Source organism: Eptatretus burgeri, chromosome 8 (assembly GCF_056783735.1).
Source record: "Eptatretus burgeri isolate ZD-2024b chromosome 8, Ebu_testis_v1, whole genome shotgun sequence".
Classification (NCBI taxonomy): domain Eukaryota; kingdom Metazoa; phylum Chordata; class Myxini; order Myxiniformes; family Myxinidae; genus Eptatretus; species Eptatretus burgeri.
In genome coordinates, this window is record NC_140968.1 from 12843760 (window position 1) to 12865151 (window position 21392).

The window sequence follows — 21392 nt, forward strand, 5'->3', positions numbered from 1 at the left end:
GCCTGGGTACTTAGGTAGGTCGAGTTTGGCGAACAACCCTATCCCACGCGGGTGGCCGATTGGCACGATCGTGGTGAGGCCGAAAGGCCCACCCGTGACTAACTCCCGGCATTAGTCCGAGAGGGTCATGACAGAATTGTCCGTCCGGTGGGCGACGTGCCGCGATTCGAGTCACGTGGCCGTTCGCACGCCGGCGGGCGCGAATTCGCAACAATACTTTTGACTTGTGTTTGTTATGGCAGAAATATTCCCTGGTGTTTTTGAAAGTTCATTTATAAATAGATATGTATCATAGTTGGCGCTGTTGTGAAGAAAGACTGGAATAAATGAAGGAAATTTATAATTAAGATTACAACAGGAATGAGCGGGACCTCGATATTTACCAGTAAGATGACAATGATCCCTAACTTTAGACTCCTCAATTTTCCTCCTCACAAATATGACAGATATTGTTCTTTCTAAATTCTAATTTTTCTTCTTCGGTTAATTTCATCGGTTCCTTCTCTATCGCTGAGTGTCTCTGCTCGCTTCTAGAGAGAGTTCTCGAGAAGAACGCGACCGGCCGCCCAGACTGATTAAGTGTAGCAGCTATGGCGTGATTTGAAGCGTCGGTCTCCACCACGAAGGGCACCGAGCTGTCGATCGATAAAACCACGGACTTACTGATATCATCCTTGAGATTGTGGAAAGCTCTTACAACAGCGGCATCTGGTGGAAAGTTTTTGCAATGCACTAGGGGATGTATTTTCTCGGAGTATTGCGAAATCCATCTCGCATAGTAAGCGAACATCCCGATCACCCGGCGCATTGTTTGCAAGTCCTGAGGTGGTGGAAGCTCACGGAGCGGGCGCAATCGCTCAGGATCAGGCTTAATTGTGCCGTCGGCTATTGTGTAGCCGAGAAGGTCAATTGACCTTGCCGAGAATACGCATTTCTCGTAGTTGAGAGTCAGATTATATTTTCTAGCAATGCTCAAGAATCTGTCCAGATTCCTATCATGTTCCCTCTGATCCCTACCGCACACTGTGACATTATCCACGTAAACAAAAGTGTCTTTGAGGTTTTCATCTGAGATGATGTCGTCTATAACCCGTTGGAAGCAAGCTACTCCATTCGTGACACCGAATGGTATCCTTCTGAACTGGTAGAGGCGCCGCCCTGCCTGGAATGCAGTGTAAGGTTTGTCTTCCTCTCGGATGGGAATTTGATGATAGGCGCTTCGCAAGTCGATGGTACTGAATACCTTATAATTGGCCATGCGTTCGACCATCTCATCTATGCGCGGCAGGGGGTAGGCGTCGAGTTGGGTGAAGCGATTGACCGTTTGGGAATAATCGACAACCATTCGTTTCTTATGGTTCTGACTGCTGGTTACTAACACCTGTGCGCGCCATGGCGAATCGCTCGGTTCTATAATTCCCTCCTCCAGTAATCGCTTGGTTTCCGAAGTGATGAAATTCATGTCAGCAGTGGTATATCGCCGCGATTTGATCGCTATCGGTTTGCAGACCGGCGACAAGTTAGCGAACAGCTGGGGGGACGTCACCTCCGCGGTGGTCAACGCATTTAAAATTAGACGAGGCTTGCTTCCTCCAAAGGGTATTTCGACGCTCGTGTTCTGCTTGAGGACATTATGACCCAGAATTACGTCTGCGCACAAATCACGAAGCACCAGTACCTTTACATCCCGATGCGTGTACCCTTTTACGTCCAATTCAACATTGCAGTACCCTCGTACGCGGGATTGTAGTGAGGTGGCGGCCATGCATACCGTATTGTCAGTCGGGTGGATTACCCATTTCCTGCCCTTCACTAGCGAGCTGTTGACGAAACTTTCAGAGCTACCGGTATCAATCAGTGCCTCAGCCATATGCCCGTTAATTCGTACGTTGATGATAGCCTTGGATAGATTCCCGGGGAGGCTGCAGTCAATTTATTTTGCGAGTAGAGAGCCGCAGAAGTGGGTTTATTTCTCCTTAGAGTAGATTTACATACCCTGGCATAATGCCCTTTCTTGTCGCAATTCATGCATGTGGCATCTCTGGCGGGACATTTTTGACGAGGATGCCTTTTGTACCCACAAAAGAAGCATTTACCAACCGGAGCAGTTGCTGAGGAGTTTGACGAGGTCTGGGTACCCGGCTCCTCGGGTGTTTCTCCATCCCCTATGTCTGGCTGTGTCTGTGCCAGTGGGGTTCCTTGGGTTCCCATCGTAGCAGCGTTCATGAGCAGCATCGGTGTCCCAAATGACTCAGATTGCTGCTGAGCCGTATCCATCGCTCGAGCCTGATCGACTACCTTGTCAAGAGTGGGTTGCGCTTTCTCTAGTAAGCGTTGCCGTATGTGGGCTGATCTGAGTCCTTGGATGAATGCCTCCCGTGTGGCTTCCTTTCGGTGTTCCTCGGCGCTTACCGCCTGGAAGCTGCCGTCTTTTCCCAGCTGATTCAGAGCTTGCAGGAACTGATCGATTGTCTCCCCGGCTGCTTGCTTGCGTGTGTTGAGAAGATGTCGTATGTATACCTCGTTCTTGGGCTTCACGTAGAGCGCTTGCAGCACCTCGATCGCTGCTTCGTAAGTGTCGCACCCCGAGAAGAGCCTGTACACGCTGGGCGAGACATGATTCACGAGAGCGGCAAATTTGTCAGCTCCCTCCGCGATGATGGTCAGATAGTGTGAGAAGGAACAGAACCAATGTGACCATTTCATTTCTGCGTCAGTCGCGTTCGGGTCTGCGTCGAACCTCTCTGGTTTGTAGATCTTGTCCATCTTTGGTTGAGAGAGCCGAGAAAATTAAATGGAATAAATTGAAATAAGAGCGAGAGATGAACCTTCAGAGTTTAGGCTTTATTCCATTTGATTGGAGCCGCTTCTGTGGGCACACCGGGGAATACAGGTTCAGCTAGGAGTACATAAGCAGTAACGTATACATGTGCAGTTAATCATTGCAGACAATCCGCGTAAGCACGGAGTTCGATATAATCTCCATTCTCACCAGTCAATGAGCACCTTCAGTTAACGAGCATCAAGTGAACAGCCGATGTCAATAGCAATGCCCCGGGGACAATCACTCGTGCCGCAGAGACCTCCCCTTATACGCGAGACGCACAACATGTGATCCCGCGTCATGTCCCTCAATTCACGACAATTCACCACATCATTTGTTTCTTTCATTAATTTAGTTAGTCTTATACAATCCATTTCTAATCATTTTACAAACTCTTGTGAAGCTTTTTTTCCACTATAATGTTCAAGTTTATTATACTTTCTCCAACAGATGATTTGATATAATAACAGAAACCACAAGGAATATGTTTTTGATATTTATTTGTATGTGATTCTTTTGGATTCGGAGAAGCAGTATTTATCTTCTTTAGGATACATTCAAAATCAGCGTATATCACAAATGGGTGCATGATAGATTTATTATAATCTTCAAAAGAAATCTTTTCACCAGGTTTAGGCATTGTAATTACAGCTGATTTATGATTATAACAATACTTTGAATGTTGTAATCATTCTTTTGTATGAAATGAATTAAGACCGCTTACAAGGATATATTTTGTTTGCTGTTCTGAATACCCGAGAAGAGATTAATCTTCATAAATTATTGATGTATGTATAATGTAAATTGTTTCCAACACTAAAATATAAAAGATCAATGTGTGTTTCTTCATTTTTATAGTTGTTTGAAATTTTTAATATTTGAACTTTGTTTGTATCCAATAATCCATATACATTAAGAGAAAGATTATTCTTTTTCTCAAATTTAGGAATATCTGTTAGTGGCATTGGGAATTTAAAATCTTTAATGTCCAGGGTATTCTCATATTTCATCTATTGTTTTACTCTTTCTGAATTACAATTTGGTGGATGTAAGTGAGCAAGAACAGACCAGAGAAAACATTTATTATCATTGTTCTTAATATTAACAACTGCCTTCTTTAGTTTTATTTCTTTTGGTAATTCAATATAAGAAGAAGCTTTAAGAGGGTTTGATTTTAGAATGTGTAGATCTAAAAAGTTGATTTTTAAAAATAGTAAATCCACTTCCTACCACTGTATTATCAACATCCTCCTCTTGTCTTGATAGTTCTTCATAAACCCCACTATTCAATGAAATGATGTTATAAAATGAAGATCTGTTATCATATAAGGAGTTTGTTCTTCATCTTGTCTTTTCCTATTCATTTTCAGTCACATATAAAACTTTAAAGTTTTCATTTCTTTTAATGTCTTTTTAATAACTTTTTCAACATCAGGTTTCACTATTTCAATTGATTCAGCTATTGATGATGGACCGGGTTCTCCAAATTGAAAAATCCTTACTTTTATATGCCCTTTAAATGCCCCATCATTGTTTTCAATACAATAATCTCCCTTTACTTTAAACTCATTTTTCTTGTGTTTTTGTGATTGAAGGTGATTCTTATAACTACTCTTCAAAACATCCTTTGAGCAGATATCACAATGTTTTCTTTCCAACTCAAGAGGAGATATTTGATGAACTAGATTAAATGTGTGTTTGTTTGTTCGAAGGTGTTTTTTATAATATTTATATTCGTGATTATAAACATCGCAGTACGTTGTATTTACCATATTTATATAATAAAACTTTGCTTAAACTAAAATTTTCTTGATGAAAATTTCGTTTAATTTAAAGGTGAATCTGTGCTTAAAACAATTTTATCCTCCAAGTTTTTTCACTTAATAAATACAATGTTTCAAGACACAAAAGACAAGTTTCAATCAAACTCTTCATTTGTAAAAGATACTGAGAAATATGTCAAGGATGTAAAATTGAACGAAGATATATATAACAACTATTGGATCAAAACAATTATGGTGGATAAGATGAGTTCTTCAATTTCCTTCAGTGAAAGGGCTTTTAGTATACCTGGAAGAACATCAATTAAAGTATCTCTAACAAAAGTTTCTCCTCTCCATCTGGTAATATATTCAAAACTAGAAAAAGCAATGAAACAAGAAAAAGTATCAAAAAATAAAAACCTTTTGAATGACGCTTAAAAAAGAAAAGATAAGACCATCTGAAAAGATAAGACCATCTGTAGGAGAATTTTGTATTTTTTTCAACAACCCTAAAGATGTAAATCCTGATGAAATAAAGGATGTTAATATATCAGGTTAATATAACAGGTTAATATATCAGGTTAATAATAATATGTTAATAACAAATAAAATAATGGATTATCTTGAAATTAAACCCAAACTTAGGATAAAATATAGAGTTTCTAAAAATGCCAATAATAAATTTTCGTTCAATAGTAGTTAAGGATCATTTTAAAATTACCTTTAATATAAAAAATGTTGTCGTTGAATCCGGTAATGAAAAAAAGTATATAGACATCAATGGTAATGTTGTTTCTACTAATTAAATATGAGTTAATATTCAACTGAAGATTTTGAAAGTATAGATGATTCTGAAGATGAACTTTAGTTTAAGTAAAGTATTACTTTATAAATATGCTAGACTTCCCTGATTCTCCATATGACAAATTTGAGAATTGTCCTGCGTGTGATAGAGTGGGATTAAACACAGAGTCAAAAGCCTATAAACAATGTATATTCTTTGATTATCTTTTAATTAATGATAATAAAAAGGAAAAGAATTCTTTTAGATTTACACCAAAAATGAATTACTTTGCAAGATTGATTAGAGAAATGAATGTAAAGTATGAGGGTGATAACACACCTTTCCTTTCAAGGGAAGAAAGTGAACGTATTTGAGAAATGTTCAAAGGATTGTTGTTGTATATTATTCACGATTGTCATTTTCAGGGAAATATCAACACAAGATATTGTATAAATAAAATAATGGATTATCTTGAAATTAAACCCAAACTTAGGATAAAATATAGAGTTTCTAAAAATGCCAATAATAAATTTAATAACCTGTTTTCCAAATATATAAATGAATGATTTTTTTACCCATTTGGGAAAATAAGATAAAATTTAACAACCATAAAAATCTCCCAAATTCATTAAGATGTCTCTTAGTTGGTTCAAGCAGATGTGGAAAAACCTGCTTACTTTTGAAGATGCTCCTGACTCCCAAATTTTTAGATTATGATAATTTAATAATTTTCACAAAGTTGAGTTTTTAACCAGAGTATCAACTACTCTCACAAGGTTTTAATGCTGGTCTTCAAAAAGAAGATATAATAGCTTTATTTAAACTTCAAAAAAAACCTAAATGATTATAACATTGAAGATATAATACAACTATTTTGTGATACACAGAGATGTAAAAAGAAATCAAAACTGATAACTTGTATTCTTAGTGATAATACGGATGATATACCGTCTCCCCAAGATTTGGATAAATCAAAAAAGAACCTCGTTATCTTTGATTGTGTTAATGAGAGGAAACCAAACGGTAATGGACAGCCACTACACAAGAGGGAGACATTCTTCTTGTAATTGTATTTATCTTAGTCAATCATACTTTCAACTTCCTCATCGTTCCATCAGAAACAATCCTAATACTTTTATTTTATTCAAGTTGAATTCAATCGATATAAACAATTTTTGGAGAGATAATTGTTCTACATTATGTAGTAAAAAGGAATTTGGGGATTACATGAAGCACACGACTGAAAAATATAAATATATTGTTGTGAAACAAGATGAGATATTAAATGATATTTTCCAATAAATAAATCGATGTGAAAGAAAGAGAAAGAAGATTTAAGGAACATCAAGAGTTGGTTTCAAAAGTTGTAAAACAACAGGAAGAAAGAAAGAAGAATCGCAGACAGAAACTAACGGGTGAAGAAGCATTTGAAAGAAAACAAGAGAAATTTTTCAAACCACTTTTAAAAACTTCCAAAGAAAAAATTATAGATGTTTCCACAGTTCCCACAAGAGAATATACTCCCAAAAAAATTCAAATGATAAAATATTTCAGTCAAATGACGGAGGAAGAATTAGAGCATATAGGGGAATTAGAATATGATGATGAAGGATTATTTCAACAACTGGAAGAGATTAATCACCCCCCTGCTTATATTGTGAATGCTCTTCAAAACAATGAATATTCAGCGAAATCAAAAACCAAAGCAGGACTCATTCCAACAGAACAACCAGCAATATTTCATCTTGTTCAAGAAAAGGTATTGATATTTAATGATGAATTAAGGTGCTTGGGGTCTTCTCAACCCCCTGTTAAATTAACCCCCAGATTAATGCTTCTTCTCACAAAAGATGGAAGACAAGCTTCAACTGTGAGGAATGAATCAAAGTATTTTGATAAACCATTCGATAAGGAAAATAATGATAGAGTATATACTGGGCTGCTAGGGTTAGTCTTTCTGGTAAACGTAACAAGAATGAGAAGGAGAAACACATTATTCAGGCTTTAAGTATCCTTGGTTCAGGTGTTAGTTTTCTTCCAAATGACCCATCGCAATTAGTTAACCTCCGCCATCGAAGATCGGAGGTTACTGTTTTCACCCCTTTCCATTTGTTATCTTGCCAAAACGAAGTTTTTGCAAGATATGTTAGTCAGCTTGTATGTTTTTTTTTGTTTGTTTGTTTGTTTGTTTGTCTGTAATCACGTATAAAAAATTCTGCAGAGCACAGTTATCATCGGAAATTTTTGTAACTTCGCATATCAGAGGCCTATAGAGGTCGCTTTCAGTGCACAAAATTTTGAAGGTCAAGGTCAAAGGTCAAGGTCACTTTGGCGCAAATCGGGGGAGTCGACGAAACCCTTATTTTTTGAGTAATTTTGATCGGATCGTCTTCAAACTTCATGGGAATATAGTTCATGGTCTGGCGCTCAGCTGATTAATTTTTGGTGGCGATTGGCCTTGACCTTCATGGTTAGCACCTCAGGTCAAACATATTTGACCCCAAGGTCAAATTTTCAAGTTTTAGGAACCATATCGTGTAGTACCTCAAATTGAACACCTCGATGAGTGCTTTCTAGATATGTCAAGCTTGAGACATTATGACGTCATTTGGTGACGTTATGAGGCAAAAGCATATTTTTCATGGTTACTCTGTAGAACGATTCTCATCGGAATCTCTCGTAGGCAGATATTCCTCAAGGAGTCGCTCCTGGTGGATAGCAGCTCTGGTCAACTCAGTGTGACCTTAAAGCAGTCACACGTGGTCACCTTTTGGCAAGATACGGGTCACCCTGCGGGTGACATTGGTTTATTTGTTTGTTTGTTTGTTTGTTTGTGAACAGTATTACGGAAAAACTCCTCGACGGATTTCGACGCAACTTGTTGGCGGAAGGTTAGGTATGGTCCAAGGATCATGCCATTAGATTTTGGAATTGGTCCTCCCCCCCCCCAAAAAAAAATTGTGAGAGAAAAAAAATGTTTTTTTTGCATTTCTACATGTTTTATGTGATTTTCAACCCCCCCAAAAAATTGTTAGAGAAAATTTTTTTTTTTGGCATTTCTACATGTTTTAAGTGCCAAAAAATTGTTGGAGAAAAAAAAAATTTTTGCAACTTTTTAATTCAACAAAATTTTGATTTCTCTTTTTTGCATTTCTACATGTTTTAAGTGATTTCCAACCCCCCCCCCCCCCAAAAAAAAAAATGTTGGAGAAAAGAACTATAACTCTGTCAGCACTGTTGACCATATTTAATGAATAAGACATAAGGTTCACTTGAGTGACCCAGCAGTATTGTCGGCGGAGGTTTCGCACTTTCCCGAGTGCTCCCCCTGTAGTTAATCGACTGTTATTGTTTTTAGGTAGTAAGAAGGCTGGAAATAACAATTGTTTTAATGAAGTATCAGCCATTTTAGACCAGTTGATGAACATGAAAATAATTAATAAATCTCAATATAAAGACATTTTATCTCGTATTAAATAAGATGAGAAGCACAATCCTGAGTTTTAATTTCACAACAAGCGACCACACATCTTCATTCCCATACCCACTACAACTTGACCCAACAAAATAATATGAGGCATCTTTATTGTCCATGGAAACTTATAATACCTTATTTAATATAACTGAGAAAAATGACAAGTTTAGTTATAATCCGGGAAGTGGATACAAAACGATAACAGTCTCACCCGGAGCATATGAGATTTCTCAAATATCTTCCGAAATTGCTCGTCTTATGAAAGAACAGGGTGATGAACCAAAAATATTGTTATAGACATTCAAAAACATACTTCAAAATCAACGATTAAAGTTAAAAATAACTACAAGGTTGATTTCACAATTGATAATTCATTTAGAGAGTTATTGGGTTTCTCCTCAAAAAAGATTGAAACTAATGGGATGTTTTACAGCGATAATGTCATTCAAATATCCTCAGGAATAAACTCGGTATTAATTCACTGTGATTTCATTGATGGTGCTTATAATGATGGAATAAAAACAAATACAATATTTTCTTTCAGTGCATACTCAACCCCAATTGGTTATAAATTCAATATGGAACCCAAAAATTTGGTTTATCTCCCTGTGTCAGGAAAAACCATTCACAGAGTAAATTTTAGGATAACCGACCAAGATAATCGTATGATTTCTTTTAATGGAGAAGTTATATCCATCAGAATTCACCTATGTGAAGTTTTCCAATAATTAAATACGATGGTTATTGTGAGAAAACACGAGTTGGGAAAATATAAAATAATTACAGGGGATGGGATGTTACTTTCCCCATACTACAAGGGCGAAGGTATGTATCTTGGGAGACGATACTATAAACCTACGAGACAAAGGAGTGTCGGACATCAATTTTGAGGAGATGGGATAATTGATACTCTAATGGGTATTGGTTCAACTATTCTGAAACATAAAGACCGAATTGGTTCAACTGCTTCTGCTGTGGGAAATGTAGCAGGTGCTGTAAAGAGCATAAAAGATGCCCAAAAGGAATCTCATAAATTACAAGCAATGAAAGAAATTAAAAATGGTAAAACTCAGTTGTCTCCCCAAGAACGACATAAAATAATTCAAATACTGGGTCAGGGTTTCAAAAGTTTTAACATCTTTTTTCCTAAATAAATACAAGTATGGAAGCAATTGATAGTATCCATGATTTGGATGATACCATTGTCATCTCAAACTCCACTAAAAAAGAAGATTACTTCAAGGTAAATGCAATAACTGGAACAGACTGGAATGCAAATGGTACAAAAAGTTTTGAAATAAATAATCAACAAACCTGTTTGAATCTATCCGAAAGTTTCTTTTTGTGTAAATTTAAATTCACTAAGGCTGGGAATAACACAAACGCTACACTCGTAAATTATTTCTTCTGGAAAATGTTTGATAGTGTTCGTTTGTACATTGGAACACAAGAAGTTGAAGCGGTTGATTATGTCTCTGCTGTATCAGAAATGATGAAATTTACACTATATACATTCAGTGGTAGAATGGGAAAGGGGGCTGTCGAAGGTTTTATTCCTGATATGTCAACGGGAACAACCACAGACCCTGGATATACTAAAAGGAAAGGAATGTATACTGATGATACAAAAGCAGTTAATAGTTTTACTGTGGCAGTTCCTCTTTAAGGTATATTTGGATTTTGTGATCATGATAAAGTTCTGTATGGTCTTAAAATTAGATTTCAACTACAAAGGAATGATAATGAAAATAGATTACTTTTTGGTGTTGGTAGTGCTTTTGGTGAGCAGAATAAATTTGTAATTGATGAAATGAGTTGGTATATTAGTGAATATACTCCTCCTCCTCTTCTTCTTCTTCTTTCGGCTGCTCCCGTAAGGGGTCGCCACAGCGGATCATCCGTATGATCCGCATAGTGATTTGGCACATGTTTTACGCTGGATGCCCTTCCTGACGCAACCCTGGTCGCCTCTTACGACACAGGGATATGGTACACCTATTTTAACCGGGGTATACACCGGCCCAGTATACTGGTACTCATTTCGCCGACCTCGGAAGGATGACAGGCTGAGTCAACCCCCTGGTGTATTAATTCAGTGGCCCAACGGGGATTGAACTCAGGACCTTTTGGATCCCAAGCCGCTGCCCTAACCACTGCGCCAACACCAGGCTCGTATATTAGTGAATATACTCCTAATCTTAAAACAGAAGAGATGCTGAATAGAAGACTTAACTCAAAGAAACCACTCAGTGTATCATACCTCAAAAGAAGATGACACACGTTAAACTAAACCAAACCACTTACACATGGAATTTGGGTGTTCTGGAAGGAAAGCCACAATATCTGTGGATCATTTTTTTAAAAACCAGATGGCAATACTGCTACTGATAATAATGCATTGAGTGATAATGCTAAGGTGAAACAACTTCGTGTTTCTCTCGCTGGAATATTTTATCCACGAGATAGATTGGAAATTAATTGGGAAAAAAATGATTATGCCGAAGCATACAAGTCTTACCAAAAGGTGTGTGAAAGTAATGGAAATAAAGAACCTATTTTGGATACGACAGCATTTAAAAGTTTGCATACAATCTCTGCGTTTGACCTGAGTGCTCAAAAGGAAACTATAAAGTCTAATCGAGTGGATACTTCCCTATACATTGAAAGAGGAGAGAGTGAAGAAGTTGATGCATATTGTTTGCTTTTGGAAAAAACAGAATTACAGATTAATACAGATAATGGTGTTATGATTAGTCTCACATAATTTTTTTTGAAATAGATGAGTGACAAGCACCAACTGCAGTATATGTTAATCAAATCAATCTTCATAAACTATCATCTTGTGTTCAAAATCAAAAGCCTTGTACAATTAACGTTAATACAATTCAGAGAAAAGGAGCAGTAAGAATTGATGTTTTGCTCACAAGAGAACAGGTTAAAATCCTGAACGATACTGGCTCACTTAAAATTAAAATGACAAAAACAATGTTGAAAAAAATATTCAATAAGAGAGACGAGTGGGGGATTTCTCCCATTTCTAATTCCTTTATTTGCTGGTTTAAGTGCGGTTGGAACATTGACGGGTGGTATTTCAACAGCGGTGAAAACTGCCAACGAAAGGAAGGCTCAACTCCGGGCTCAAAAAGAATTGGAAAGACATAACAAAGAGTTGGAGAAACCAATTCGTGGAAGTGGTGTAATTGTAGATTTTGCTGAAAAACTTGAAGGTCTGCCTGATAATGTGAGATTGTTAGTTGGAGATATGCTTTCTTCTATCACACAAGCAGGTGTAACATTAACTAAAAGGGGTAATGGATTATATCTTTCTTATAAATAAATGAGCAGTGATGAGTGGTTTAAAGAATTTGGAAAGAATACATCAAATTTACAACTTGTCAAATATTGTAAGAAATTAAAAATACATAATGTGGTTATTTGAATGAGAGATGAATTAACAAATGTGCCTAAACATACAAAGAATATTATTATGAACTTAGAAGATAATAATGGAAACGGTTCTCATTGGGTTTGTATTTTTAATAGTCAAGACAAATATTATTTTGATAGTTTTGGTCTTCCACCACCTGTTGAAGTCATAAAATTCTTACATTATGGTGTTTATCAAACATTTCATGTCCAAGAATTAAATTCCAAGTGTTGTGGTCAATTATGTCTATGTGCTATTTCAACTCAACAAAAATAAAAATTTGTATGATATTTTTAATGTAATATAAATGACTTATGTTCGTAAAGATGGTTCGATCTTTGGTGTATCCCAAGAACTGGATATTGATTTATCAAATTATTACACAAAGGCACAGGCTGAACGACATAAATATAGTATAACAAAAAATATTAATATGAAAAATGCTTATAAATTAAAAAATTATCCAAGCCTGACTGACGTGAATGACTTGGTGAGATTAAGTGATTTATCACAATATATATATCCTTAAATAAAACGGCCGTGTATTCCAAAGATACAGAAGTGTTGATTTTATCTCCAGGTCATACAGAATTCACAGTTCGAATTAAAATAAATTTTTTTAAAGAAGGGTGTATCATTTGTATGAGAATAGAACAATGGGGGTATGATATGAATGATTTAGGGTATAATTGATCATTTAAAATTGACCTAAAAGACCTGGAACAATTAAATCAGTCTCGTAAGGAAGAATATTATCCACTTGGTATAGAGAATGAGTTTTGTGGAAGCACGATTAGTAATCAACAAATCAAATAATTTAATAAGGGTCAATATAATAATGGTTCTGCCCTAGTTTATATCATGAAAACAGAAAAAACAGGATTATATATAATAAGTAAGGAAATACAAAATGATTTAACTCTGGGAAGATGGGGAGGTGTTTCGTGTCATAATATCATATATTTCTAATACATAAATGACAGCAAGAAGGCTTCAAGAAAATTTTCATTTCTGTGTCCAAGCATACCTTCAAGAAAAGGGTATTCGGTATTTTAATAAATATGTTCTACAACATAAGAATGAGGTATTTTCAATAAAAGATTGGCATTATGTTGATGTTGATAAACCAACAACTTTGGATTTAATTAGAATGTTAAATAATGAAAAAATTATAAAGTTAAGAAAACGTAAGGCTCTTTTAGAAATTCAAAATAAATTTTATTGGTTTCCTCTTGTAAAAAAAAATTATTTTGGATACAGGAATAACAAGAAATCCCAATGAATATATGTATAATATTCTATGGGGTGTAAGTGATTCAAGGGTAGTAAGGGATGAGGAAGGAGTTGAAGAGAGAGAAGAGGAGGAAAAGGAGAAGAGAGAGAAGGAGGAGAGGGAGAAGAAGGAGAGGGAGAAGAGAGAGAAGGAGGAGTGGGAGGAGAGGGAGGAAAGAGCGACAATGAATAAATATCAAAATATGGAAACCGGTGAGATTTAAAAAAGATTGGAGGTATTACAGAAAATAACTCAACCCACCGAGGAGGAAAACAAAGAATTGACAAGTCTATTGGCAATATTTTCGACAAGACTCGTCATCGGTAATACATTGATTTTAATTCAAGTTTTTCATTTTTTTCTTCAATAAATGGAGGAGAGAGTAAAGACGTTTCTAAGTGTTCTTTATGTTTTAAAAATCAAGATTCAAATGTGCATGTTGGAAACTAAAAAGATTTTTGCACTCTGTAGGAATTTTTCTCATAAATAAATGAGTTATTGTCTCAAATGTCAAAAGAAAACTAATACTAAAAATATTTCATATTTTAAAAGTAAAAATAACAGGGTTATACAAAAGGCACATGTTCGGTGTGTGGTTCAAAAAAGTGTCAATTTATCTCCAAACACACACATGGAGGAGATATACAAAAGTTTTTATCAGGAAGTAAATTTACAACTACTAGAATACCAGGGGAATTACATCTACCAGGGTATTCTTTCTGTGGTCCAGGCACAAACTTGGAGAAAAGATTAGATGAGGCAGACAATCCTAAATCATGGAGTAAGCCCATCAATAGGGTTGATAAAGTGTGCATGAGACACGATATTGATTATGGGAATACCACAACTTTGGAAGAAAAGCATGAAGCCGATAGAGAAATGTTGTATAATTTGTCTCTGATACAAAATCCAACCTTGAGAGAAAAAGTTGATAGGTTCATCGTGAAGAAGATGATCAGTGCTAAATTGAAACTTGGGCTTGGAAATTCAAAAAACTTATTGGCTCAAATGATGTCATTAAGATTGAAGAGCAATTAGCTGATGAATTACATCAACCGATATTCACAGTTTCAGAGAAGGAAGGTTTATTCCAAGGAAGTTGATTATATCTGGTCCGCTGATTTGATTGAACTCAATAATGATAAGGGGTACAAGTATGCTTTAACTGTTATTCATTTGAGGAGTAGATACGCATGGGTTGTCCCTTTAAAAAACAAATCAGGTAATACTCTTCTGAAAGCCTTTCAACAGATATTTAATAACAGTAAGAGAAAACCTAAAAAAAAAAGTGGACTGATGAGGGTGGAGAGTTTTATAACAAGACATTTATGAATTTTCCAAAAAAATAATAGCATTACATTATACAGTACCTTGAATGAAGGAAAGGCCGTTGTTATTGAACGTTTTAATCGTACCTTAAAAGAGAGACTATATAAAAAATTTACACAACTCGGTTTACAACAATGGTCATCTTTTATTCAGGATATTGTGGATAAGTATAATGACACGATTCACACGTCAACGAATATGAAACCATCAGAAACATTCACAAAATTAAAATATGAAAAAGAGATTAATGTCAGAAAACCTAAGTTCAAAGTTGGTGATATTGTAAGAATATATAGGTGGAAATCTCATTTTGAAAAAGGTTATACAAAGCGATTGACGAACGAACTTTTTAAAATTGTTGATGTAATCGATACGGTTCCTTGGACTTATAAGATATATGATTTAGAAGGGGAAGAGATTTTAGGTATATTTTATTCACAGGAATTACAAAAGACAAAACTAAGCAGATAATACCCATGGGAGCAATTGATTGGCGCTTCACTCCCCCATACTATACACCGTTGTGGACACTCGAGGGCCAAGTCCGAGGTGTATAACAGTATATAATGTGTGTCAAGGGGGGACGTTCACAGAATCCTCAACTAAATAGTCAAGGCTTAACTTTTGTTTGTTGGTGTGTGTGTGTGTGTGTGTGTGTGTGTGTGTGTGTGTGTGTGTGTGTGTGTGTGTGTGTGTGTGTGTGTGTGTGTGTGTGTGTGTGTGTGTGTGTGTGTGCGCAATGGGAGCACTGGGTTGGCGCTTCACTCCCTCCTACTATACACTGTTGTGGACACTCGAGGGCCAAGTCTGAGGTGTATAACAGGTGGCATCTGCCGTATATAATGCGTGTCAAGGGGGGACGTTCTTAGATCTGTGAACCCCAAACACAGAATCCTCAATTGAATAGTCAAGGCTTAACTTTTGTTTGTGTGTGTGTGTGTGTGTGTGTGTGTGTGTGTGTGTGTGTGTGTGTGTGTGTGTGTGTGTGTGTGTGTGTGTGTGTGTGTGTGTGTGTGTGTGTGTGTGTGTGTGTGTGTGTGTGTGTGTGTGTCCAAACCTCACATTCAAAATCTCAACCCCAACTCTCATTCAAAATCTCAACCCCAACCCTCACATTCAAAATCTCAACCCCCCCCCCCAACCCTCACATTCAAAATCTGAACCACAACCTTCACATTCAAAATCTCAACCCCAACCCAACCCTCGCCCAACACAATGTCTTTTTCAAAATGAGATTTCCACCTATATATATATTTTTTTACGTTTTTTTTCTCTTCTTCCAATTCTGTCTTTTAAGGCTTTCAGGTTTGATGACTAAGAAAGGGGGAGTAAGCCTGCACTTTCTTCTGAGAACTAACAATATATACTTTTTATGTTTTTTTTTCTCTTCTTCCAATTCTGTCTTTTAAAGCTTTCAGGTTTGATGACGTAGAAAGGGGGAGTAAGAACTTTCCTGCACTTTCTTCCCAGAACTTTCTTGATCTTGCTCCCATCAAGTACCATCCAACAAAGAACTACATCGATAGGTTTAGATCCTAAAGAGTGATAGCATTTCAAGTCTCCAAAATAAACCAATTCAAGGTACAACCACATTCCTGTTGATATGAGTTTCCAAGATATGCATCACATTGTGAGTTATCAAGCCAGAACCCACATTTCAAGTCTCCAAAATAAAACCAACTGACAAAGTCTCTTAGGGATAACTCATTTCCTGATTTTTTTCAAAATTTGTGAGTCTCCAAGTTCGGCCCCATATTTAGAACCATCTTGGCAGAACCCTTTTCCTGAGTCTCCAAGGAAGTTATTTAAACCATCAAGGCAGAACTCATTTTCTGATTTTTTTTCAAAATTTGTGAGGTCTCTGAGGTAGGTTTCATATTTAAAACCACCAAGGATAACTCATTTACTGATTTTTTTTCAAAATTTGTGAGTCTCCAAGGTAGGCCCCATATTTAGAACCATCTTGGCAGAACCCTTTTCCTGAGTCTCCAAGGTAGTTATTTAAACCATCAAGGCAGAACTCATTTTTTGATTTTTTACAAAATTTGTGAGTCTCCAAGGTAAAACTTGTATTCTGGCTCATCAAGGTTGAGCTCGTTTTGTGGGTCTTGGTCGATCACAAGGTCTCCGAGGTATAACTCTTTGGTTGAATCATCAAGGTCGAGCTCGTTCTGTAGGTCTTGGTCGCTCACAAGGTCTTCAACTAAGCCAACAATTTCGCCCCAAGTTGTGGTAAAATCGGTGTTTTCAGATACAATTTCCTGTGAGAGAAAATAATAATGTATTAATTAAGTGATTTAATTATTAAATGAGTCTATACTTCAATCAAACTTTGAAAATAGGAAAATAAAATCTTACCTCAATAGATAAGAGGTTTGAATCCAGTTCATCAACTTGAAGGTTTAGTTCCATACAAGTAGTAAAACTCCAAAGAACGCCAAAATCATCCCACTCAAGGTCCAGCTCGTTCTGTGGGTCTTGGTCGCCCACAAGGTCTTCAACCAAGCCAACAATTTCACCCCAAGTTGTGGCAAAATCGGTATTTTCAGATACAATTTCCTGTGAGAGAAAATAATAATGTATTAATTAAGTTATTTAATTATTAAATGAGTCTATGCTTAAATCAAACTTTGAAAATAGGAAAATAAAATCTTACCTCAATAGATAAGAGGTTTGAATCCAGTTCATCAACTTGAAGGTTTCGTTCCATACAAGTAGTAGAGCTCCAAGCAAGCACACAGCACTCCATTGCCAGCAAAAAAATGTTTAAAATAGAGCCTGGGCTTGAGGCTTTTATAGAGAAAGACTGTTGGGCATGGTTTCCCTGGGCAACCCCAGGCAAGCCTTGTGAGAATGGAGAATATTTTTTTCAAAATGGAGGATTCTTTGAAAATTCCCTGGGCAAGCCCAGGCAAGCCTTGTGAGAATGGAGAAAATTTTTTTCAAAATGGAGGATTGTTTGAAAAAAATTGCCTAACAGCCCAGACAAGCCTTGGAAATTTTTTCAAAACCATAACGTTCTAGAATTTTCTCGTGATTTCTTTGGGAGTCAGAGATGAACTGGAAATGATGTAAGAGTAGGTGGGGCTTAGTAAAAGTGGGCGGGGCTTAAGAAAAGTGGGCATGGCTTATGGAAAATACCTCGTGAAAAGTGGGCGGGGCTTATGCAAAAAATAATCTGAGGCTCAGGAGGTGATCAAACAAGAGCATTAAGAGAAGTTTATCATTTCGTAATGGCACAAAAGGGGTATCTTAAAAAATATAGATTCAAATGTTTTATTTTTAAATATTTTAGATGGGGATTATTGTGCGAAGAAAATTAAACTATTGAAGGAATTTGAGAATGAACAAATCTTTATAGGTTCAATGAGTGAGCTAAACAATATGCATTGGTTATTTGAAAAAGTGTCCCTCGGCTTACATGTTTCAGATATTTCTTTAGAATCACCTTTAACAAATCACATTACTACTTTACTGCTTGAACAAATCTTTATCTTATTGCATTGGTTATTTGAAAAGAGTGCCCCTCGGTTAAAAGGGGAGACAAATAACTATACCTTGGGATAAAAAGGGGGTTTATTTTTAGGGAAAACAAAAAATGAATCGCTGAAAATCCCCCATTCACTTACATGGGGAAAAGTGAGCCAGAATCAGTATATTCACCCTACTCATCAGGTCACATTGCGTGGAAAACAAAACAAAACAATGGAGTATAATTTTAAAAGGAAGATGAAAAGTTTAGGGTAAGGGCAGGAAATGTAATAAGTGATGTACTTGAACAGCAGCGATGTTTATAATATGATGATTACAAACATCAGCTATAATGATAAAAACAGAATTCAAGAATGGAAAAAAATTGGAACATGGAAGGTGGAACAACACACTGAATTTAATACCTTTGTAAATTATTTTTGTTTGTCTATTTGTATGCTAAAATATAAGCTCATGGATGAGTCAAATGGAACAGGGCAGAAGATTGACAGGGGATCAAAAGGTCTAGACAAAGGCATCCACACAGTTGATGAGTGGCAACGAGGGGGTGTCACAGGAGTGAGTGCATGAGTGTGAGGTGATGATGGACAGCACTCTCAGGACTGAAGGGAAGGATATGAGACTATGTACACATTAAGTCAGTTCCACACACAAGAAGACTGAAGAAATACAGGTGCGCATGTAGTTTAGATGTGGGGCAGGACAATAGGTGTGGGATTTTGGAACAAGTGCAAATTGAACAGATTGTCAGAAAGGAGGGATGTGGGAGTAGGTTGATGAAGACCAGTAGTGAGTGGCTAGAAAGATGAGAGTCCACCAACTTGCCTGTAGTGGTCAAGATGCAGACCTTGAGACTGGGCCTCCTGCCGGGATATTGAAAGTCATGTCGATGATCCTGAAAAGGTAAGTAAATCTTTGTGTTGCCACTGAAATCTCTCGTATTCATGGGGAAGAGTCTGCATCTAACAACATTCATGATGATTACATTTTGAGTAGTCGTTTTTGATACAATTCCTTCATATAATATTGTTTTGGGGTAAGCGTGGAGTTCACGAGGGAGTTTGTAGGACCCGCTACTCAACCTCCAACCCTGAAGCCACAAGCCATGGATAACTCTGCGACCAGATGGGTTGATGAACAACTACGGTCACCATCTAAGGAGGTTAAGTCTGGCAGGGTCCCTGCTCCAAGTCTCGTGGTACCTTTCTTGTGACCTGGACCTCGCCCTATGTATCTACTTATTATGTTTGGCCGAATGAAACCAGAGGTGAGAGGTCGGCTGAACTAGAGCGAATTTCTGGGGTATAATGTCCCGTCTATTACATATGCTTATATTGAACCAATTATGGAAAAAGACACCCGAGCAGGTTTGAAACTGTGTACCAAAGAAAGGCACTTATTTACAGGATGCAGAAACATAAGACCAGTCTGACCCTGAAGCACATAAAGATCCCCTTAAACAATCTTTCTTAATTATGTACAAGACAGGCACTCCACAATCATACCGGGGAAGTCGAGAAAAAGAGAACGAAAGAAAGCAGTTTGAGGCTTGGGTGTGTCATCTCGCTCACCCCACGCAAGCAGGCAGACTTTCGCTGGTCCAAAGTGGAGGATAGGGAAGAGAAGGGGATGAAGGGAACATGGTGCATGTGGCGGTGCGGTATCAGAAGAGGTGTAGTATGTGCAGTGCAAGTGTTTAGAGGAAAGGTGTGAGGTGCTTGTCAGTACCTCGCCCAGATGGGTCGAGAGGTTAATCATCGATGAACTATTTCGTGCTTCCCAAGTAGACAAAGCTCAAGTATATTTAACACTCCAAATATATTTTCACCATCCCTGATATGAGGGGAAGGTACCTGATTCAGCACAATTACTAATGAGATACATATTGAGGGAATCCCTTATGTGTTGACTGTGACACCTTGGGTCCCTTTTCCATAACTGTCACAATATATTTCAGTTTGGTTGGGTAATTGATGTGATGAGTAATAATCGAAAGGGTTTGTTATTGATCCTCTGGTTTTCATCAGAGTTTTTGCATCTGATCTGATCACCATTGCAATAGAGAACGTTAAATATCTCCAACACTCACCTTGGGGCTTGAAATGTGGAGGAAATTTGTGTTGAGGATTTAAAAAAATTTTTTTACAAAATCGTTGGGTTAAATATGGTGGGAAATAAATAAATAAAAAACATAACCTAACACATTTTCTGTGTCAAAAGAACCCTGTGTTGGGGTGGCAACACTGCTCATATAATGGTTGCTTATTGTTTGTTTCTTCAGTGATTACAGACACTGGAATTTATGTTTTGGATCTGGCTGCCAAGCTTGATGCAACCGCCGATTACCTCTGTAAGGTCAAATGGGGAGAGTTTGAGTTCCCGCCACCATTTGGTCGTGAAGCATATCCAGAGGTGAGTGGGTTTGGTAACTTTCGAAATATTGGAAATAATCATGGAAACAGAGGAAGAACTGGGTGAAAATGAAAATAAACATGTGATCGAATCACATCTGTATAACTTAACAAAAAATGCTCCATTAGTGCAGTGATGTGTTGATGTAATATTGTTGTGGGCTGGGTTCGGTAGCGAGGACTAATGCCAGACGGAGCAGTTGGGCTGTCTCCTACCGAACACCGGAATTGAAAGGTCGTAACCCTTGGATAACTCCACAAGGTCATGGGTCCCTTAGCGGACCATGGTCACCAATATTTTGATGGCGTGGGGTAGGGTTAATTGCCCAATTTCAATATACCTAAGTACCCACGCTGTCTAACTACTGGGGAAGCCACACCCTCGGCCGACTTTGTCCGAACCGAGTCGCTGTTACCGACTCGGATCCGGCGTAACCGAGCGGGAGTTACCAAAGCCGCACTGGTCCAATGACAACTTACGGCACCGACAGCCTCACTATTTCTCAAGCACGAACCGTGCTGGGTCAATTGAAGAAAACACGGGCAACGAACTGGAGCGTTTAAAAATTGGGGGTTTATTTATAATAAGCAATAATCGGGAAGGGAGACACAGC

General features: G+C 37.3%; 2 protein-coding genes across 7 annotated transcripts in view; one reads left to right on the forward strand and one right to left on the reverse strand.

The window, feature by feature from the left end:
- The window catches only part of ACLY (ATP citrate lyase), a 202575-nt gene that overhangs the window by 96311 nt on the left and 84872 nt on the right, over positions 1-21392 (forward strand). For all 6 annotated transcript variants that reach the window (XM_085890901.1, XM_085890905.1, XM_085890904.1 and 3 more), the window contains one exon: positions 20649-20779. In XM_085890901.1, the coding sequence (XP_085747027.1) occupies positions 20649-20779 (131 nt within the window). The remainder of the gene's footprint in view (positions 1-20648; positions 20780-21392) is intronic.
- Positions 504-3274, reverse strand: LOC147021125 (uncharacterized). The gene is made up of 2 exons (XM_085890900.1): positions 2993-3274; positions 504-2869 (listed from the first exon to the last, which is right to left on the reverse strand). Exon 2 carries the CDS (start codon positions 2764-2766, stop codon positions 1855-1857), a length of 912 nt encoding a protein of 303 aa, XP_085747026.1. The 5' UTR covers positions 2767-2869; positions 2993-3274; the 3' UTR covers positions 504-1854.

Coding starts and splice junctions, on each gene's coding strand:
- LOC147021125 (XM_085890900.1), bottom strand. CDS start 2,766: ATGGACAAGATCTACAAACCAGAGAGGTTCGACGCAGACCCGAACGCG.